This window comes from Macrobrachium rosenbergii, chromosome 1, assembly GCF_040412425.1.
Source record: "Macrobrachium rosenbergii isolate ZJJX-2024 chromosome 1, ASM4041242v1, whole genome shotgun sequence".
Taxonomy (NCBI): Eukaryota; Metazoa; Arthropoda; class Malacostraca; order Decapoda; family Palaemonidae; genus Macrobrachium; species Macrobrachium rosenbergii.
This window is the reverse complement of record NC_089741.1, coordinates 38,366,038-38,389,687: the sequence shown is the minus strand read 5'-3', so window position 1 is coordinate 38,389,687 and position 23,650 is coordinate 38,366,038. Positions and strand designations below refer to the sequence as shown.

At 36.3% G+C, this 23,650-nt stretch overlaps 1 protein-coding gene across 1 annotated transcript; it reads right to left on the bottom strand.

Annotated features, from left to right (window-relative positions):
* Positions 1–966: 966 nt before the first annotated feature.
* On the bottom strand, positions 967–22,102 carry LOC136852653 (regulator of telomere elongation helicase 1 homolog). Its single transcript, XM_067127606.1, is given in 22 exon segments — positions 967–1,265; positions 4,314–4,458; positions 5,553–5,914; positions 5,917–6,112; positions 6,713–6,794; positions 6,796–6,953; positions 7,907–8,046; positions 8,879–9,002; positions 9,349–9,511; positions 10,737–10,852; positions 11,193–11,283; positions 11,828–11,961; positions 12,562–12,705; positions 13,035–13,169; positions 14,088–14,219; positions 14,733–14,846; positions 15,448–15,645; positions 16,882–17,010; positions 17,717–17,808; positions 18,523–18,727; positions 19,377–19,547; positions 21,857–22,102. Coding segments are annotated over 21 exon segments (3,045 nt in total). The 5' UTR covers positions 19,479–19,547; positions 21,857–22,102; the 3' UTR covers positions 967–1,182.
* Positions 22,103–23,650: the final 1,548 nt, after the last annotated feature.

The window sequence follows — 23,650 nt, the reverse complement described above, 5'->3', positions numbered from 1 at the left end:
CATCTCGCTATGTTGGAAAACCACTTTTTGCCATACTGATAAAGCTGAGTGCCCAGATGTTTGTGGATGGACACTTGCTTGGAAACACCATATTTCAAAGGCATGTTTCTTTGAAGATGACTGCTGAGACATCCCTTGTGATTTCCACTCATGGTGGAAAAGCTATGAGGTCACTAATAATACCTTATTAGTTTCTACAAACCTAAGTGAACATGCTTAGAAGTTTCTTCATCTCCCTCTTTGACCAAGGAAAGGCTTTTCACAAACTTTAACAAGCTCGATTAGGTCAAGCTGGTTGTTTATCAGTGTTCATGAGGAAAGAACTGCTCTTTTTGGCCCATTGCCTTATTGATTAAGGAAGTTGTAACGTGCTTCTAGAAGTAACTTCATTCCTTTGACATTTGAAACTATTGGTGTTACAGTTTATGTTGTATCATACTAAAAGTCTCTTGAACGTAGAAGCTTTGTTGTGTTTTGAGTAACTTTTCTCATATTCTTGTGAACTCTGTTTCACCTCCTGATAACTAAATTTAGGACTATTGTACATGGTTGTTCATTTCATTCATAATACTCCATTCTTTTGATATCTTCCTACTTACATACAACAGTCCCAATATTGTACAGGTAATTAGTAATGAACATCAAAGAATCTGTTCATGAGACTACCTTTTGAGCCATCCAAGACAATTCATCGTGCCTTTCGGGGTTGATCACCAATTCTGAGACCTGCTTAATTGGCTAATATCTTCCTGTTTTGACTGTGCAATTGTTTGTAAAACTGTAGTTTGTTTATAGGTATATCGTCCCTTGGTATTTTAGTAAGCTTAGAGGACAGGAAAGTTTACAGGATTCACCCAATTTTTTTGTAGATCATGCTGTGTGCACGTCTTAAATCCAAGTTGCAAACATTACTTTCAATTAATCTGCATCACTCTCATTTTCAAGGCTGCATAAATAAAAAACACATTACAAAAAACACTGGCAGTGATATATTTAATATAAAATAAAAATTAAAAAACTAAAACGTTTCCATTTAGAAAGTTTTATATATAAAAAAATGCAGTATTCATGTATAGGATATTTCAGTCATGAATGGAGGAAAAGTAAGGTGTATCTCAGTTTAACAGGAACCAATAATTTATATTGTTTGTAGCTGCTGACAAAGACAGTGGACCACAGGTGCTATCTGCCTGAAGAATCTAGAAGTTCAGCACACATTTCTTGGAATTTGGTTTGGTGGTCCTTCTTCAGGAATTGCTGAAATCCTGAAATGAGGAAAGAAAGGAATGAAATGTCTAGAATTACTTGTTACTGTAATTCATGTATTTTGTTAAACAGCTCCTTCCTTGGCTAAGTTATTTTTGTTATTTATGCTTGCTCATACAGATTACAGATACAAAATATTTTCCTTGAACAAAATTATTGCATTACATATGTAAATGCCTCAGTAGTGTGTTTGACCACTAACTACTAATTACAGAAATATCCTGGAAGGGTGCCTTTGCTCTTTTATTAATTACAACTGCAAAAATTCATTTGCAATTAAATTGTCTCTTCCTAATAGTACATAACTTTTTCAGTGGTCTTCGGGTGACTGCCAATGGAAAGCAGCGGAAGTAACCTTAGTGACGGCATGTATCAGCACAGTCAAGCCTTAAGGATGATGAGGAGCAGCACAATCAGACCCAGAGGACGATGAGCAGCAAGATGATCGAGTCCTGAGGACAATGAATCAAGTACCATCAAGCCTCGAGGACTATGAGCAGCGGGATGATCAAACGTAGAGGACGCTGAGCAGCAAAATGATTAGGCCGTGAGGATGAAGTGCAGCAACACTTATCAGGCCTCGAGCCCAACAAGGAGCAGTGTGATCTACAGGTGAGCAGCAGGATGATCAAGACTTGAAGATGGCATTCAGCACCATGACAAGGCCTAGAGGATAAGCAGCAGCATAATCAACCCTTGAGGATGGTGTGCAAGAAGACAATCGGGTATTGAAAACTGCGAACAGCAGCAGCAGCAGCAACATGATCATACAAAAAGGATGGCGAGTAGGAAGATGATCAGGCCTCAAAGAAGACGAGAAACAACAATATTGGACCTTGAGAATGGCAAACAGCAACATTGTGAGAATGGTGAGAAATGAGACAATCAGGCCTCAAGGGTGGCATTAAGATCACAATCAAACCTATAGGATGATTGGCAGCACACTACAAACCATGAGGTCGATCAGGTCTCGAGAACAACTGGGAGCAACACTAAGGCTGCAAGTGTGACAGGCCTCAAATACAGTGAACTGCAGTAGCACGATAATCACGTCTTGAGGATGGTATTCAGTAATGTGCAGGAGAATGCACGCAGCACCAGCACAATCAGACCATGAGAATGGCCAACAGGAAGACGATCAAGCCTCGAGATTGGAATGCAGTAGTATGATCACGCTTCAAGGAAGACGGGCAACAGAATGTCAGAACTCGAGGATGGCTGAACATCCTCTGCTATTCATTCAGAATAATGAATAGCAGAATGATCAGGTCTTGAGGATGACATGCAGCAGCATGATTAATCCTCAAGGACAACAGGTAGCAGACACAGACCTGAAGAATGGTGAGATACCAAAACAATGAGGCCTTAAGGACTGCATGTACTGTAGTAACACTATCAGGCCTTGTGAATACTGTACAGCAGCACTGACAGGCCTCAAGGACAAGCAGCAGCACAGTCCTGCCTAAAAGACGACAATACACCGTCACCATCAAGCCAGAAGGCAGCCATGGCAGCAGCAGGACAATGAGACCTAGAAAATTATGAAAAGCAGACCAATTGGGCCTCCAGGACAGCATGCAGCAGCACAATCAGGCCTTGAGAACAGTAATCGGGCCTCAAGCAGCAGCACAATCAAGAGGCCTCAAGGACAACAATGTCAGTATGATTATTCCTTGAGGATGGGTGGCCTGAGGACAGCTGAAAGCAGCTGTGCAACCAGGTCTTTAAGGATAGTAAACAGTAGCTACAGCACAGTCAGACCACAGAGCTGGCAAGTATCACCAGTAGCTGGAGCAGGATCATGCCTTGAGAATGTTTGCAGTAGTGAGTAGCAGCAGCATGATAAATCCTTGAGGAAATAAGTAGCAGCAGCATCAGCACAATCACACTTTGAAAAAGGTTCAGCAGTGAAGAAAGGCTTTGATCAAAAGACAGCCAGCACAATCATGAAAGTACCATCAGGACCCAAGGATGGCAAGCACAGTGGCATAATCAGGTGGGCAGGCCATGAGCAAGGGCAGCATGATCGAGACACCGAGGGTATAGCTTGCACAGGCAGCAGCAAATCAGGTCTTCATGGTCAGAAGGTCCAGTAGCAGGATGATCAGCCTTCAGAACAGCCCATCAATAACTGCACAATCCGGCCTAGGGTATAATCAGCAACATAAATCAGCCCTCGAGGATAGCCAGGAACTGATGCAATGGCAAGAAGAGACCTCAATTGCAGTCAGTAGCGGGATAATCATGCCTCGAGAATGGAAAACTTAACGTACTGGCACCTGGCATTTAGGATGGATAAGAGCAGGAGGCTGCAGTATAATCACGCCTTGAAAATGGAAAACTTAACGTACTGATAACTGGCTTTTAGGATGGACTAGGTCAGGAGGATAAGTCCCAAGGATAGCTAGCAATGGCAGCATGCATGAGGACAGACTGCGGCAGTATTTAATATATTTTTTAAAATTTTAAGATGTGATTAAATAATTCATTTGTATTCAAGTAAGAATATCCCAAAAGTCTGGAAATAAATATATAAACAACTTCGAAATGTTTTCAATTACTCTATCTGGTCACTGCTGTAGTAAAATTTCCATTGAAGATCCTATGCAAGGAACACGCTGTATTGTTTCCTAAAACAGAATGTTGGAGAGTAAATAATAAGAGCACCATATTACTAACTATAAACTTTTCTCCTCAAAAATCTAGGGAAAACAGCAAATAAAACCATTGAGTGGATAAGAAATGATAAAAGCTGGGTAAAGTTGAACTGTTTAAAACCTTCCTCAAGAGCAAAAATTGCAGGAATCGGTGTAAGTACATGTATTAAAATTGACAAAATTATTTTGACAAGCATTGTAATTTATAAGGTTTGTTCAAACTCTATAACCACTGCTTGAATAATTTGAAGATTTAAAGTACTTTAACACTACTATTCAACACTCCTGTTCAAATTTTATGATCTCTGATTCTCAATCTCCTATGAAGGATACCCATACAATATTTATCAATATTATATTGTCCTAGTACCAATAAGCAATGACACTTACTTCTTAACAACGTATGGTTTTTGGGCTCGCCAACGAACAAAGGAACAAGTATAGCCACTGTGCCATCGTAATCCTTGTTTTTTTGGTAATTTTTCACTGCTTCTGAAAACTGTTTGTACATATCTGTTCCGAGGGATGACTTGACCTGCAGAGAGAAAATGAATTTTAAATCAACAGCAAGTTCTTTTTGCTGTGTTTCAGTAACAATTTATGTAATTTTCAAACAAACTCTGTCAATGGTGAAGGGGCTTTCAACTAATCAGTGGTCCACATAACTAATGGATTAAACTTCAAAAATGGAAACCCTGCTTGCTATACAATCAGGACTAAACTTCAAAAATGGAAAACCTGCTTGCTATATTATCAGAACTTAAGTTTTTGTAGTGTAAGAGAAATGGCAAACAGTTTTAAAAAGCTTTTATGAAGGTCTGCTCAGGTGCTCCTCATAAACAAAGTAACAGGCATCAGTTATAGTTTGACCTTCCCATCAACAAGAGTTACTCATTCCAAGCACGTTTTTAAGTGAACATGGTAGGGTCATTTAAAAGCTTTCAAGTGCAAGCAAGCAACTCACAGTAACTGTGTTTGTAACACATGAACAGAGGGTCAACAAACAAAAATTTTGGGTGGAGTGAAAAACCAATTCCAAAGTGGTATGTATGACAGAAGACAGTGGAAACCAACAATATGATAAGACAGCCAAACAATGCACGGGTATTTCATTAATGCTTGTGGAAGATGTTAAATTCCTGCTGCCACAATGTACAAAGAATGGAGAGGATGACTTCCAATGAGGGAGAACTAAATATTAATAACAAGACTGATAACCATAAGATAATTAAAAAGAAGAACTAAATATTAATAACAATTATCAAGATAACTAAAAACAAACTAAAATTGAAATCGACTAAACAAGGATTATAAACCAGTACAAAGTTAATTAAAGTTGGAAAATGACTTTACAATACATCCTCACAGAGCAATCCATCCAAGTAAAAGGGAAGTTTACAGTACTTAGCAAGGAGCAAAGAGACAGAAAACACAAGACAGGGTATACTTTACATGAGTCAAAGGTATCAGTCAAATAAATTAAATTGAAGCCACTTATCAACAAATCTATTCTAGTTGTCGACCAACTTAACAAACTAATCCAGTCTTAGTAATTGTGGCATGTAATAATGATAATCATAAGAAAAGCAATGATTAACTTGCTATAAGAAGCAAATTTAGATAACCCACCTCCTTGATATACTTTGCTATATTGTTAAGGCTATTCGAAGTGCCTTCTTTTTTAGGCTCTGACGCAGATGCTGCTGAAGTTCCATTAATGTGACAATTAGATAAACTGCTACCGTTTCCAGATTTCCCAGGATTGTTAACCAAGTCTTCCACCTCCTTCTCACTCTTCGAAACAATTTTGATCTTCCTCTTCTTGTTTCCCGACTTGAGAGTTTCATATTTTGTGCAGTTGGAAGATGACGCACTAAGTGAATTAAAACTGATCACGCTAGTTCTTTGTTCCAGGGCAGAAAATAAAGAACCGTCACCTTTGGGCTTCTCCTTTTTTCTTCGCACCCGGCGATAAAATACGTACTCGAAGCAGACCAGTCATTATTGTAGTTTGACTGCCCAGAAATATGCTTTTACAGGCTTTGTCTTGTCACGTTTGAAATGGCGGGCCGGGAAGGACCGGCTTCAAGGCCCTGAGCCGATACAGGAATGCCTGGTGGCAAATCGGGCGTTTCGTAACTTACGCTAACTGAAGGATGCCCACTGCTTTTTGGTTTTGGCTGAGGAAGCTGCACAGAAAATTGCACATTAGTATTGTAAAATAGTCTCTTCATGCAAAAGAATTTCATACATAAAAACTTTATATTATTTTGTCCCTTCATGCAAAAGAATTTCATATATAAAAAACTATAAATTCTTTTCTAATCAATTGAAGGATGTGAAATTAGAACCTCAATAATTCAAGCACAGATGCAATGCAATACTATCCTAAAACAACTGACCTCATTTTATACTAATTAATTTATATTTTGATCTATTTATAAATTTATGGTTTTTCTTTTCAAATAACTGATATCACCTTTCTGACTTTCCTATTATCTTCTGCAACATCTTTCAAAGGTAATAATACACAATGGAAAAACTAGATGCAAGTAGCTCAGGACTCGCTGCACAAAAAGTAGAGGCTCATTAGGCAGTGCCAGACATGTAGAAAAAGGGTGACTCCTAAGAGGCAAAGATACAACTCAACCACACATATAAAAACCACAGTTGAATAGGGAAGACTGATAAAAAAATATATATATAAATATATAACCATAATAATAATCAAATGACAAATATAAATCTACAGGAGGAGCTGAAACTCTGTACATTAAAACTAAACTCACCACAGCCTGGGCAGTTTTAAAGAAGTTTGTGAGATCTCTCATGGCGGGGCCAAACATGTATAAACATGTGCATGGTTGGATAAGCAGACAACTGGAGTTTAAAAATTAAAGCTCCTCCAAATCTGTTGTCACACAGAATTATCGCTCCAAAATCATCTTTGTGACGTATGACACGACCAATGGCCTGATTTACAGCTCTCGAGGCTTCTAACGTATACCATTCACGACCTTTTAAGCCTGTCTGTAACATAAAAAATAAATTCTTACAGATGGAAAAATTTTTATGTATACAAGAGGGAGAAAAATGTAAAGTACTTTGCAAGAAACTCATCTTACTATGCATAACCTTTTAAGCAACTCTTAATGTAAAAATATATTCTTATTGCTGCCAAGGTCATGTTATGTATACATGCAGAAGAAAACAAACAGGTACTTGGCAAAGGACTTATATCACAGAAATTAGCGGTCATACTTGAAAGTCAAACAGCAATGCGTACCCACTCCCTAAAACTAACTTCATCAAAGAAACCTGCTGCATATCAATCAGTGAATTATTCCGCTCTAGCACACAGATGCTCTACTTGCAGATTTTTGTCATCGTCATAAATTTCTTCAGTCAGATTTTCCCTTAATGGGGTTACACATAAAACATTCTATCCACTCTCCTGCTTTCGGCACTTTCCACCCACATTCCTAACTTGTCCGGGAGGTCTTCATCTAAGCCATATTCCCATGAATTTTGGGGCTTTCCCTGTTATTTTCATCCTGCTACTTCCATACTTACTACTTTTCTGACTGACTGCTCCTCATCCCTTCTTATTACATGTACAAGTCATCTCAAACTCTGAGACCTTGGTCTATTTTCCAACTGCTGGACATTGTAACTAAGCACATCTTGCTCATTTGTAACATGATATTCTCACTGTGCTCCAGCTGTGAATCTATGCATTCTGTAGTCATATATCTTCCACTTTCTTTGTTAGGGTCCAGTAATCTCGATAAATTTAATATAGTGGACATCTTGACCAAGTAAATGCTTCAAAATATACTGCAGCAGTCTTTTAAACATGTAACTCTACTGCTATGTAAATTACTACCTCAGGGAAATAAAAATAATTATTAGGATTATTACACAAATTTTGTCTTTTAAATCTGATTAAAGTTTATAATTTCTCAAAGTTTATAATTTCTCACCTTATTCTTGAAGAACATGTCATCAAGATACTTCTGCTTCAAAACCACTCTGGGATCCTTAATTGGGGGGAAAGGTAATCCAGTGATAATTACAGCACGGCCATTTCGGTCAGCAAAATCCAAGCCTTGGGGACATGCATCTGGTTAAGAGAGAAAATATATTATATACTGATACTTAAGAGTTTACACTGTTAAGATGTAAGTTTAAAGGCAAAGTTGATAATGAAAAAGTTTTAGGTTAGAGTTAAGAGACAATAAAAGTAGGTGCACAATTGATTTTAGACAAACAATGACATAGAAGTTAATAATAAACATTTCTTTTGTGTAACTGACAGTTTTACAGATGTTTCAGTGACATATTAACTTTCTTGGAAAGCTAGAGAATAAATTAATCAAATATTTCACAGATCTGATTTACCATTTGTAAATAATTTAATAGTTTGTGTATTTTCAACATTTCCTATTGTCCTCTACTTCATGCTTCTCATTTATTGAAGCATTTAAAACCACAACTGATATATTTACTAAAACTTAGTGTATAAGCAAAAGAAAGAAGTATTTCTGTAACCAAATAAAATATTGTAAAATGCTGAATATAAACTGGGAAACTGGCAATGGAATTTAACATCACTATAACAAAGAAAATCTGATTTATCACAAGTATAGAATCATCATGAACACTTCAAAGGATGGCAGGAAAAAGAATCATTAGTCATTCATATTTAAAATAATTACTGCAGTAATTTTTTACCTTAACAACTCAAACTGTTTCTACCATCCTGTAAAATTTTTTAGCCATCCACAGAGAATATTAGAAAATATTTCATAAAGAGCTCTGCAATTTCTGCATCACAGGTTCCTCCTTGAAGAAATGTCTTGAGTGGACATTTTTCTGAGCATCAAATTTTATTAAGAAGAGCCTTTGCTTAAAGAGTTCACGCACGCACTGTAACACCCCGTTCAAATTGCCACTTACCTTTCCACGACACACTGCCATGAAGCAAGCTCCCTTGTGTGCAGGATCACTGACCTTCTGGTAGAACTCTACCATGGCATTCTGGAATTCCTCCTTTGTTTGTGGTTCAACGTATATTGGCTGTAAAACAAATTCATGGATGCAGTGATATACAGTACAAAATACATTTAAGCAAAGTAAAAGTTTCTCAGAATTACCTAATAATAACGATAATATTACTAAATTAAGCTAAAAGCAATTCATCATGAAAAAAATTTCCTTGGAACATGGGAAAAATTGAAAAAGACCATTGCAATTATGAGCTATTTCACAACAGACACAAAAAACACAGTATTCACAGTACACAACAACATTAATTTTAATACACATTGATGTACTGAGCACTTAAAATCTTAATTACATTCTTGGTAAAGAAAAACAGCAGAGCTACACTAACACTTACGTTTCACACTTAAAACTTTCTTACCTTTCCCTGAGATATTTTACTCCAAATTCCAGTATTCTGCCACTCGTCCCTGCACGAGCGCATGATTGGATACGATGGGAAGAAAACCAGGAGGCCGTCAGGAATTATACGTGAAAAGTTGAGAATGGTCTGTCCCAGTGAACGAATATAATTGGGGTTGCTCCTGGAAAGCAATGTTAGGTGTTAGGCTCAGTAACTGGGCTTTGTCTCATTTATGCATGATGCAATGACATAATATTTTTAACAGTTTCAGTGACTCATCCTTTGTTTAGTAAGATACTGCTAGACTTAAATTCAGAACAATGTTTTAGGATCCTTCTGTTTACAAGACAGCATTCCTCCAAGTTAAAATCAACGCATAAACTTCTTGCAATTTTTTTATGCAATAGTATCCACCCAGACTTAAATCCAACACACAAAGTTCATAAAATGAAAACGAACTGGTCGTTACAATTATGTCTGTAAAATAAAACTCATTGTTTTAATACAATACTGCAATTCAATTATTGGACAGAGCCAATTTACAAGAAAAAGTTCAGTTCAAGTTTGAATGAGACTGTTGTACACCACTACAATATAATTATGAAGCAAAGATGAAGTGTGCCTAAGTTCCTAATATTTTGACTTGACACTTTTCTTGCATACTGTACATGGGCTATATATAAAACTATAGCAAGCCCAAGGCATGTACTTTTACAAGCCAGATAAATTCTAAAGAATGATTTTTGATGAGAAAAAATAATACACGTTGACTGTCAAAACGAATCCTTAAAATGGCCTAAATGAAGCAATCTGAGGTTATTATCCAAACATTTGATCCTACCAAATTGTCATTTAATAGATGCTGAAATTAGTTCTATGTTAAAATATCTGAAAAAAGAAGCACATGTTACTGTAAATAGGTACAAACCATACACAGTCATTGCTAAGTCACCCCCTAATTATGGCACTCCACAATTCTGCTCTTTTACTTTCCTCCTAATGTCTTATCTAAACGTACGAAACTAACAAATTGCTGTGAATATTGAGTTGTATGAAGGTGAAAACTCTTCAAGGCCTTAGCTAACAAACTGGTCCTAAGTCCAGGTCTGCATGTGCTTGTGACAGATCTGACAGCTCCACCACATTTACAGCTTTTGGGATCTTGAGTCCTTAGCCTTTGTATCATTTGTCTTGTCTCCCCACACATTCTATGTGGCTAATTCAGCTTTGTTAAGTATTGTTCTTTACTCTTTTCCTTTATTTATTGATTTGATTTGTATATACTTTTTCTTTGAATTACTTTGATATGGGACTGCAGTGTCACATCCTATGAAACTACACGATATTTCTAATAAAACAGAAGGACCACCCAAACTGAGCCAACTTTTCAAAACACTTAAAATTACCTATTTTGATAAGATGAATTTAGATCAAAGCCATCTGGTCCCTTGCATATTGTACCAACCCACACTTGATGTTTCATGATAATGTGAGGGTTCTCGAGCTGAACTGGAAAAGGGGTCTGTGGAAAAGAAATGAGATGTATTTATAATTTTTATTTCACAAGAAGTATATGAACAACTTTTTTATTTTAATTACCTATAGCAGTAACCTTCTATACTACTTTCTAAAACTAAGACAGTATGAGAAAAGAAGCTTGACTTTTGCTTGTACCCCCATCACTTTAAAGTTTCTTAATTACCTTGCAGCACTGAAATACTGTACATCTTACTCAGATGGCATATACATGATACAATTTACAAACTGGGGACAATATATATTTCCACTTCAACAATACAGGAATACTTCTTGAAACTGCAATATATACTTCCTGAAACTGCAATGTATAAGATATAACTAACCTGCAATTCAGAGACAAAAGTCTGCAAAGGTGACAGAGTTCCACTTGTGAGCAAGATACACTTCACTCCTTGTTCTGTCAATTCTTTCATGCTGCAAAATACCACAATGTTAATTTTTATTCAGGGACTATCTTAACAAACATCTTGTTTTTATGATAAATCTCAAAATTATAATAACACAGTCCAACTCTGAGCCATATCTTCCCTTTGTTTGACAGTGCTGAAAATGCATTTTTAAAAATTTCTCAGCTATCTGCATTGATGGTGATTTTATCATTGACTTCCTGTTTCAGCAAAGTATCAAGTCTGTCTCTCTTACCATCTAGGTGAGAGAGAGAGAGAGAGAGAGAGACACACTTATTACTTAGCCAGTTATTATTCTTATTCATGCTAAATGAGCCCACAGGGCCCACTGACTTGAAATTCAAGCTTCCAATGAATATGATGTTCATTTGAAAGAAGTTACAGAAGGTAAAAGGAATTACAGAGAGAAGAGATCAATTACTAGAAAAAATGAATTTATAAATTAACAAAATCACTGTCAATGCAGATAACTTAAAAACTGAAAAAAAAAAAAATATTCGACACTTTGCCAATAAAGGGACTATAAGAGTCCAGACTTCATAAGCACTTACCCAAATCCCGGGTTAAAGCACCAGTACGATATGACACGTCCAGCCTTCGAGTCAAGCGTGTTGGGTTTGTTTGCGCCCCAGCCACCATCTTGTCGTCCTCCGGGCTTCTTTTTTTCCTCTATATTGACGTGGACCTTCATCACAAACACACAAAAAAGCTATACATTCAAACATGCGAAATATAGAATAATTTCAATGTTCTATTGATTCTTCCTTCTTCTTTTACTTGTGGCTTCTGAACTTCAAATGTAGTATGAAAGAATGACCCTGTCACAGTTATTCTTTTACTATCTTTGGTAAACAAAAGCAGTGTATTACACACCATCATGACAATCATAGGGACAAACGGGAAAAGAACCAACAAAATAAGTTTACAAATATGATAACTTGTTCACATTTTATATACATCCCTAGACAAAACAAATTTCTAACTTTGTGTCAAATCGCTACTTAGGAAAAGGGCAATGCCAGTAGTTCAATCACTACTATGGGCCTTAACTTACAGCATGTCTAACCAGACTCTGAAACATATGACTTGAGTAACTCAGCCATTTGTTTGCTGTATGGCTACAAAGACTTTAAAAACATAAGCAGTAAGAGTAACACAGATTTTGGGTCCACAAATCCTTCCACTGTGCTAGTTCGACTCAAAAGGAATCAGACATCAAAGTTAAATTAAGATCTTTAGTGTAACCAGGCGCTTCCTATCTATTCACATATGCATGAACTCTTACCTTGTAACACTGCTTCACAAAGTTCATATGTTGCAGAGAGTATTTGTCCTTACTGAATACAATTTTGATGAGATCGGAGAATTTCTGAAGGCCAGCACCCTTACGCTGGAATGGAGACGCACTGTTGGTTGTGAGATACAATATCTGAAAATGGAAATTAAGGAAATATTTAATTAAGAGATATGCAACTTCTAATAAGAAAAAACACTCAAATGACATTTTTATTTAGGATTCTCTTTATGCCTCATCATTCCTAGTTCGTGAAAAGCACATAAATGGAGGTCAGTATCTGTAGACATGTTTAAATAACTTTTTTTTATGGAATCCAGGCTATAGTAGGTATAGACATGCTAGTTACACCTAAATCAATTGTAAAGTTTCTCTAATAGCAAGTATGGGTAAATTTTGAAAAAAAAAGGGGATATTTCAATGTGCATTCTTGCTTTATAAAGTCACAAAACCAGAAAACTTACCAGCTTGTCAAGAATTTCTAAAATAATTGTCTTTTTGTGTGGGGTAATTTCTGCCTTTTCCAAGAGTTCAAACATGTAACTCCCAGGAAATGTTGCCCCTGATCCATCGGCTGGAAGCCTGATTTCGTCAATTGCCTGCAGATAAAACAAAATTTACCTAATAAGACTGAAGAAATTAAAACTGAGCTGTCAAGAAGGATTAAGTTTTGCAGAGATTATAATTCTGGAGTGAGGCATATCAAAGAGTAGCATACAAGTACGACAAAGAAAATGGACGAAATTCTGAGATGTGATTATAAAATGCCAAATTCACATCTGCAAAAAAATACAATATCACATATGAAGTTCCTGACAGACAGACATGGCATCCAGAACCAATGATCTGAAGTACTAAGATAATTTGGCCGCATGATAAGAAGGGGAAAGGAGCAGAGTATGAAAGGAACTGGCATGACAACTAGTGGGAAGACAGAAAATCATGGGGAAAGGCACAGATAAAGACACGGGACTGATAAGAATGCAGGGAGAAACTGCTACTCTGAGTGTACCATGTGATGGTCATTAAAGGCAGTAACCCCTATGGGAAAATTTGCAAATTTCGAGAGATCTATGTATGGGTTTCATCTTGCTGGTCCATAAACAAATAGAGTTCTTTTATAATAAGAGAACTGCACTAAGCTTTGGATGTACCAGTGATAAAACCTTGACATGCATCTATGCTCTCCCAAATAACATTTGTTATGAAACAACTGCAAGTACTTTTACATTTTCTTGAAGTTACAGGAAGAATGAGCTCTATCAGTTCCCAAATCAAGTGGCATAAGATTCAACACTGGGTATATAGATATCTACAATCTCTGCTTTTACAATATTTTAGCCACTGTTTAAGAACCAGAATAAAAGAGAAAGTAGACATTATTATTACAAACCAGTTTCAAGAGACCACAAAGAGAGAGAGAGAGAGAGAGAGAGAGAGAGAGAGAGAGAGAGAGAGACTTTAACTCATCATTAAAAACATAGTCCTAAACACAAAATCCCAGTGAAATACAATACCTTCTCCAGCTCCAGGAAGAGTGCTTTTAACGTGTATAAATCATCGGGGCTGAAATCTTCAGGCAGACCCTGGCCTGGATCATTGGCCGCAACTGTGACTCCTTCGCTCATTTCCTGAAGTTTCTTCATTACCTGAAAAATGATGTTAAATAAATTCTTATGTTCCTTTCATCATAACAATACCTGTTATGGTTTAACCAGAAACCAAGTTAGAATTCTACAATCTCACAGGACTGTTCAAAATGATTTGATTTGATTTACGAAAATTGGGCTAATGAAGCCAAGTATTGGGGCACCTCCAGCCATTCAGTGCTTTAAACACTGAAGAGAAGACAGTAAGACTGAAGAACAGATGCAGAAACGGAGGTAAAGTAAAAGGGTAAAAAGCAGATGCAAGCTAGGGGCTGAGGGACACTGCAAACAGTGCAGAACATAAGGCACACTGATGGCACTACTCCCCCCTTTTGGAGTCAAAATGGTTTAGTCTCATAAAAATAATCAAACATGCTACACTTTACTATTATTTGCAAAGCTGACATAAATATTACAAAATCATCACAAATATTTTTTAATGTTCCTCAATGCTTATAAACACAAGGAGACACTATCACTAAATATACACCACAACTACTATTCATAACTGACCTGAGTTACTTCATCGATGCAAAGCGCTAAATCAGTAGACTTCAACTGCAGGGATGCAGCTTCCTCGCAAGTTTTCTCCACATTGTGCGCTTCATCAAATATCACTATATTTCCCTGAGAGTAAAACAAGGTATCTAGTTAGTTTTCACGAGGCCCTATTCTTTTACATCTTTGTTTTCACGGGATACTGATTCCTGTCGTAATAACACTCAGAAGGTATGAACAAGAATAAAACTTTCCTCTCAACATAAAACCAAAACATTTGGGTTAGCAAAAGCATTAAAGAAACATGATTTATTTTACAGCAGCAAGCTATGTCAAACCCGACACTGAAAGGCATCTCTTTGGAATGGCACCTTTCAAATAGGTGGCATTGTAGCTGAGTGTGCCATTCAAAGGTCACACTAAATGGAGTGGTCCTTGTTAGCAAAATCTCTATGGGTGGACACGCTATTGTTGGCACTCTGTGTTTCAATGCACAGGTGCGACTTAAATACATCAAGGCCCCCAAAAGGTATTGCAAACAAGGAATCTAGATTGAATTTTGTTTCTGCGCACATGAACAAAATGGACTAAATACTTGGCAGTGCGTTCCAGTTTTTAACTAAGTACATTTCTTTAGTTCATAAAGAACAACTATCCAGATATTTACAGGCCATCCAACTATATTACAAAAGTTAAAGATTTCACAGGTAAAAAATGCATTTATACATACCTGTAATTCAATGTTATGCGCTTTCCTACTTTTGGGGTCCAGGAGATAGTTATAGGGCATGAATATGATGTCAGCATCTGTCTTCAGCTCCCTTGCCATGTAGTAAGGACAAAAGGCTTTCTTTTTTCCTAGTTTGACTAAGTCCTCGATATCTAGCACGCTCTGTCTCACGTCTGGGTCATCCTTCTTAATGTCGACCTACAAAATTTCAAAATATGCACAAAATTGTTCAGAAATATGGGAGCCAGTCATGTTGGCTCAAATTCATTCCCTCCTTTTGGTAAGGTTACCTTAGGTTAGGTTACAGACAAAATGACTCACTAAGGAAGAGAGAAAACTAGGAAATGATGCAAGTGGAATCTAGGCATTAATAAATTCAAAATCAAGCAAGCATGAAAAATAAAAATAACATCTCCGTTGAATATAAAAATTAACTTGATTAAAAGCCTTTTAACTGTCTTAGAGAAAGACTGTACCTTACACAAGTGAGGTGATCAGTGACCATATTTCAGTTTCACAGTCACATAATTTTCAATTCTCAAACAGGAAGCCCAAAGGATTTATTCTTACTAAATATATTAGATCCTACTAAATAAATTACTTCTTCAAAATGTTACAACTGGTTAAACTGAAAATGTTGATGAATTTGGTAAAATTTCTTTCAGGAATTTGTTTCTCTGACTTAAACAAGACTTCCTCTTGGTTTAAGACCAGACATACTCATAAGATGATTTTTGCTTCAAGTGTTTTTTTGGCAATCTGGTATTGGGTCATGAGGGGTATTCATAAATACTCATGGGTCAAAAAAGTATGACAAATTGGAAGACAGGTTAGTATTACTTCAATGTGGCCTTCCTTTTGAAATGTGGTCCCCCATCCAACACATTCACAGGAGTTTCATCAAACTGTTGTTTAAAGTCTCCCTGAGGATGTAATGCAATTAGAACCTTAAAAGTTCAAGCAAAGATAAAATGCATTACTCCTTGTATTTTGGTAATTCATTTGCATTTTTATCCAGCTTATTAATTTAATTTTTCCTAATGACTGATCTCTTCTTTCTGTATTTCCTATTACCTTCTGTTATTACTTCCAAATGAACACTATTCTTTGGAAGCTTGAATTTCAAGTCAATGGCCTCTGTGGGCTAGTTCCATATGAATAGGGGTTCATCTCCTGAATAAAAAATAATAATAATGATAATATGAAGGAAATAGACCCTCTCTTAAACAGGTCTTATTGAAAAAGATGGCTGTATTATGCGAATTTATCCTGTATACGATAAATTCGCATAATACAGCCTCCTTTTCAATAATAATGATAATAATAATCAGTAAATCAACAAAAGCCTATATAAGAAAAGGTTCTGAGGCCTGGAAATTAATTCTATAACCTAAAATTATTTTAAAAAATGATGGAATATCTCCGAATAGCTACCTGATTGCTGTAGTAGCAGTTTTTGGCTTTGACCCTTATCTGGCACATGTGAACTTTGGTATTGTTGTTCGTCTCCTTTGAAACTTCCGGGTGGACGCACATCTGGTCTCGGGACCCTAATACTGCCACCTGCAAGCAAAAGTACCATTGTCACTGGAACTGGAATATAAAATTTAGGCCAAAGGCCAAGCGCTGGGACCTATGAGGTCATTCAGCACTGACAGGGAAATTGAGAGTAAAGAAGGTTTTAAAGGAGTAAGAGGGAAACCTCGCAGTTGCACTATAAAACAACTGTTAGAAAAGTGTGGAAAAAATTTATAGAAGAAGAGACCACTGCTATTAGAATACATAATTGCAATAGAAATATGAAGACATCTTATTATCCAGAAAGAGTATTTACTGAATAGACCCTGTAAGGAATATATTATTTTGAAATGTTACAAATGGATCTGAAATACTGCTGAACACCACAATGGCTAAACAAACTACTAAATATGATGGAAAAGTTATACAGAATTTTAATTTATTGAAGTAAAATATTCTTACCATATAACAATGCCATAATGTTCAATAGCCTCCCGTAACAAATGAAATCGTACAACAAGTAAACCCATGAATTAAAAAGCTACTTAGTAATTATTTTATAAGTAGAATTAATAGATTACCTTATATATAACTGAATTTTGAAAAAACTGTACCTAATACTCCTGAGTGTTCATATAAGTACAACAACTGCAATTTGGCCTCTAAAAATACTAAACTGTCACCTGTATATGTATAATTCTAAATTGCAGCAAAACATCATTGAGTGGGTATCGCAATCTAAACCATTTACCTTCAAGTAGCTGTAAGTTGTACGTTTCAGCTCATTCACAGCCTGGGTGAGTTGCGAATGCGTACGCGAAGAATAGATAATCTTTGGAGGAGCTGAAAAGAAGCATGCAAGATATTTAAACATATCAGATTTCCACCAGTCTTAAAGGTTCCTATAATAGAATTATCTGAGCTCTGGTTTTCATTCCTACTTACATTCAAAATTTTTCTTATACAGGAAATTCTATACTGCTAATTATATAACTTAATTAAAGGTGTAATAATCAACAATTACAGTCTACTGAACTACTGTCTCTTGAGAGCACAGCTGCAACACACGAACCTAAATAAGAGCCGCTGATTTAAACTCAAACTGCCCCAAATATTCACATAACTGACCAAAAGTGGGTTTTTCTCTACTGCTATCTATTTATTTATAAATTTTTTTATTTACTTTTTCTTTTCTAATACCTGATCTTCTCTTTCTGTATTTCCTATTGCTTTTTGCTACTTATTTCAAATAAACACCTAATTCTTTGGAAGGTTGAATTTACAGCTAATGGCTGCTGTGGGCTTGTTCTACTGTATATGAATAAGGTTCATTTTCTAAATAATAATAATAATAATAATAATAATAATAATAATAATAATAATAATAATATACAGCTGCACAAAAAATCCTTCATGCTCAAGGTTAATTACAGTGATTTTTTATCTTAAAACTGCCATTCAAATTAAAAGCAGTTACAACAGCTCATGAGGAGAAAACAAGTACATTATCTCAAGTATGGTATCTCACACGGAACGCAAATTCATAACGTAACTAACCACTTTTGTTGGCCCATGCTTGTCCTGCACCGACCATTAACTGAGTACTGAGGGCACTGAAGAATTCCGGGCTGTCCTCACCCACAACATTTTGAATACGGGCTTTGTGTTCTGCCTTCTTAATCTCCAACCATCCTAAGGTCGAACATAATAGACACAGGGTTTTACCAGTGCCTGTGGGTGACTCTAATATGCCATTTTCTCCCTGAAAAAATTAAAATTAATGTCATGATAAATTGTTGAAATAGAATAGAATAGTGTATAGAATTTAGGCCAAAGGACAAGCGCTGGGACCTATGAGGTTATTCAGCGCTAAAACCGAAATTGACAAGACAAAGGTTTGAGAGGTGGAACAAGAGGAAAACCTCGCAGTTGCACTATGAATCAACTGTTAGGAGAGGGTGGAAAGTATGATGGAAGAAAGACAAATAAGTATTTGTCTTAGGAAAATACTAAACAGGAGTATACTTTCACAATGAAGGCTAGATATAAGTATTCAGTACATGTCCAAGATGAGGATGGGTACTATTGTTCAAAAGATATTTTTCAAGAATATGTTTATACAGTTTTTCAAATAAAGTTGAGATTTTACTTAGCATCAATAAATACCAGGTATCAACTAAATCTCCCAGAGATACTTTAGGTTACTGGATTAAACACACACATCAACATTAAACACCAAACCTCATTCTTCTGTAAAATAGTGAAGCTTTTATACATCAAACAAGCTCCCTGAAATCTAATAAGCATTACAATGTGCTCTACACATTTGATTACATTATAAATCTTAGCCTACATAAACAGGTCAGGCTTATCAAATATTTAAGCAAATCAGGAAATACAGCACAACATACCGTTTGCAAACACTCAATAACTTTGGACATGTATGCTTTTTGAACCTCGTAAGGTTCAAAGGGAAATCGAACAGGAACTCCATGGAGAACGACTTCTGGCATAATGATTCCTGAGCCAAACTGAACTACATATACTGCAGTTCAAGCATCACTAACTAAAATACAGGTTCTCTGGAAAAAAGATAAAAATATTTAGTTTATATATTAGCTGGCAACCTTTGTTACATAATACTTAAATCGGCATAATATTAAAACACGAAATGCCTTTAATCTCAATAAAACTTGTCTGGAACAAGAATTTAAAGTCTTAAATCCTTAAAAAATACAATATTTACATAAATTCATCCCACTACACAAAAGACTGGGAAGGGTAAAGTAAGAGCACAATATCTAAGTTGGATGCTGAAGAAAATGACATCTTTAAACAACATATATCCCACAGTTAGGCTTTTTTTATAACAGATTTTGCTAAACCCAAAATCCCCCAGTATGGTATACATCTAAAGCTGTGAATCCTGTGTATGTTTGGGTCTTAGGACATTGTTTATGAGTGCAAATGACCTGTTCCTTATCTTTCATGCTCACTTTAATAAAATCTTTATAATTTACATATGAAGATAGTCTTACGCTTACACTAGACCTATGCGAGCCTACTTACTGTATCTGACAAGAACTCCTACTAAAGCTGTGAAGTTGTTTTGGTCATCCTGTGAAAAAACTGGCTACCACATGCTAGGCATGGTAGAGCTTGGCCCACTGCTGAGTACACCCCAACAAACACCAATGACATTAGCTTAGCCTAATAGTTTTTCAGGTAAATATAAAGAAGAATGCTGCACGAAGGTATCCTTTATATTAATATAATTTTTTTACTAATCAATACAGAAAAGCGCGTATATAATGCAGCAGAGGCGAGATAATTTGAGAAATTTACCAAAGTAATGAGAAATGTACCGTCTTTGGTTTATGTTTCTACGTTCATCCCCAAGGGACTGGTACTAGCCTAAACATGACGAAACTTCCGCAGGACACCACATTTAGTACCAGATCCCCTAGAGGAAAATAAAATTATAAACAAATGATGGTAAAATTTCCAGTCTCGGTAAATTCCTCAAATTACCCTAAGCTCTCACTGTTATTGCATTATAAACACTATTTTCTACTTTGTTTAGCAGAAAAATTGAAGGTAAGACTTGAAACTCCTACCGTGCCCATTCTAGGCTCAGCAACTTCCAGTTTATGTGCAAAATAGGTGCCATGTTTAGGCTAGTAGGCTACCAACCACATGGGGATGAACGTAAGGTAGATCTAAGTAAGTGCCTCGCGTCAGGTATTTCCTTAGAAACTGACTTTTCCTATGATATTTTGGTTGTTTATTAAGAATTTACCTTTATTTTTTGTCAGTCAGCTATAATTAACCTGTAATCAACCTCAGAAGTTGTACGATGGCCATCCTGGAATGCTATAGCGCATGCGCAGTGTTATAGGGGAGCTTTTGGTAAATTGTGGAGTTTCCTTCACTGGGGGGTTCGGGGGGTATAGCCCCCGACTAAGTAACACGGCCTGCTGGGTTAGGTTAGCTTAGGGTTCGCTAGGTTAGTATATATGGTTCTTTTTAAGCTATAATAAGTTTCCTTAGGCAATCCCTTCTTAAACATATGGCTCCCTGATGACCTGCGTACTCGCGGAACCGCTCCGTATGGTCCGTGCGGAGCTGTTACTCAAAAGTACCGAACGGAAAACATAAAAAAATGACGGTAACTACAACAAACACAAACAAATGACATAAACTCGGACAAAAGACGGTAAATATTCCAGTCAACGATTGGCGGGAACCAAGCCGTGCTCGTTTCAATTTTTAACCTGAAAAATATTAAAAACCAAGGTAGATCTAAGTAGTAGCTCCGCGGCGGCAATTTCCTTCTAACTGGACTTTTTCTACAGTTTTTTAGTTGCTAATTATGGATTTACCTTCAATTTATGTCGCTTGAATGTAATTAACCTGTAATTAACCCCTGAAGTCCATCCAACAAGGGGTTTCCACACGCGATCTTCACAAGACAGAGCACGGGTATATATACGTCTGTTTGGAACGGTTCATATGCCGTTCGACAAGTGCAATAACTTGTTAACGTATGGGTACCCCCCCCCCGGGCCAGTACTAAACACGGCGAAGGGACATTCCATTTGGCCGACAAAAAAAAGTTAAGTATACCTTAGTTTTACCAGACCACTGAGCTGATTAAACAAGGGAGCGTAATCTTGGCGTGAAGGAATGATATTTTAATGTAATCCCCCATTACATTACCCGGGGAACGATTACCTCAAAGTAATTTCCGTAATTACCGTTAAGTGACGTCCGTCCTGACCCCCAGGTTGGGCTACCTGTCACTCGATGTACTTTGACATAAAAGCAGACTATTTAACCTAAACTACACAAATTTACACATAAAACCGGTTCAAATAAATCATATACTCACAAAATAACACGCATGCACTACAGGCGTTACGGACAGTCCGTGCTAATCGATAAAATATTGCAAAACAAGCTTGAGCAAGCACTAGATTGGCGGGCAGGTTCACGTAATGGTCGTAGTAGTAGTAATGGGGGGTATCTTCCTTTGCAAAGGCACCTCGTATGTTCGGTTTTAAAGAGTTTCTTTCTTTATTTATTGGTGTAATTCTTCTTCTTTTGATTTAGTACGCCTTCACTCCTGTTTATCTTCTTCATTATGTGAGTCTGGTGATATTTTTACATAAAGTACAAGGCTGAAGCAAAAACAGGAAGGTTTTTGCCTATGTAACGGCACCTCGTCCTCGTATTGTCGGTTTTTTCTTATTTTTTTTTATTTAATGGTGTAATTCTCGTTCTTTTAATTTATTGGTACTTCACTCTTCTTTTCCGTTCTTTATTTATCTTAATCTGATATTAATTTTGTATTAAAGACAAGCTTTAAAATTTTATTTCGTCATGTTATGTCAGAAGTCTGTGTGCTGAGGAAGGGGGAAAGGAATTACCCTCCATCGTTCAGTTAATTCCCCTTGATCTATTGTACTATGTTCCACAGTATACATTTAGCTTATTGCAAAGTTTAAATGAGGATTTTTTCAAATTAAAAATTCATGTTTTACTTTAAGAATCCATTTAAAATTCCCGTGCATGGCCCTGTTTTGAGGTAAATGTTATAAACTTTGTTTTTACGAGAAAATAACTTTTGATGATTTCCTAATAATGTTCTTCTTAATACCCCATGTTATTTATTTCTCTGTACTTTCATCTGCACTGTTGAATGTTATTCACTTTTACAACATTCACCTCGTATAGTAATTATGGAGCACATGCATGTATAATTATGCATGCGTTGACGCACTGTTTGACTCTGTCATTCTACAGCCCTCGTTTTCATTTCCAAGCTCTGCTCCTGCATCGTAGCGTTATGTTTTATTTGTTTGAAATAGTACTGTTTTAATACAGTTTTCCTGTTTACTTTCTCAGTCTATGTCACTGAATTGATTCTAAGATGCTGTGCAGAACGTTTAGCATACTAAGTCTATCATTCTTTGATTAGCCTACAGCTAATTAGCTTAGATTTTGTGATATTAAACAAGAATAAACTGTCCAAGATTGTCGCTGCTATTAATAATACTGCTAGACTATATTTGTTGCACACTATTTTGATAACTTCTTTATTAGCCATTAAGTCCCATGACACAGTACTCTAGATTTTCGACATATAAAATCTTATTGACTTTTTTTTCATTAATTTAGTACTAATACACTTAACTATAAATGAATAAGGGCAGTTGAATAGGAGATTTACGTCCAGGTATCGTAAAAAAAATTCACGCCTTAATGCAATTTGCAACAAACTAAAGCGATTTACAAGCCGCGAGTCGTCATAAGGTACGAAAATCACAAATATTAAAGAGGCCTCCATTGAAACATATTAAATTCGTTTTCAATACGCTCTAAATTTCGTTTTCTATAACTCTTAGCTATGGCAAACTCAAGCTATTACCCTATATACCTACTGTATATCAGAGAATCGTGGTAAGTGGTTTTCAATTGATATTACGTGGATATATGATGTTATGTTGTTAGGCATATTTATTTTATCATCATACAACATATTTAAAAGTCTTTGAAAACTCCTGCAATAGTTTTGATCGACACGAATAATAGTGAACATAATTCTTTTGAGTGAACTTTCTCTAATTTTTATCTAGGCCTATGATTTCGTTGTTCAGCCTACGCTTGCAGTTTCATCAGTGAA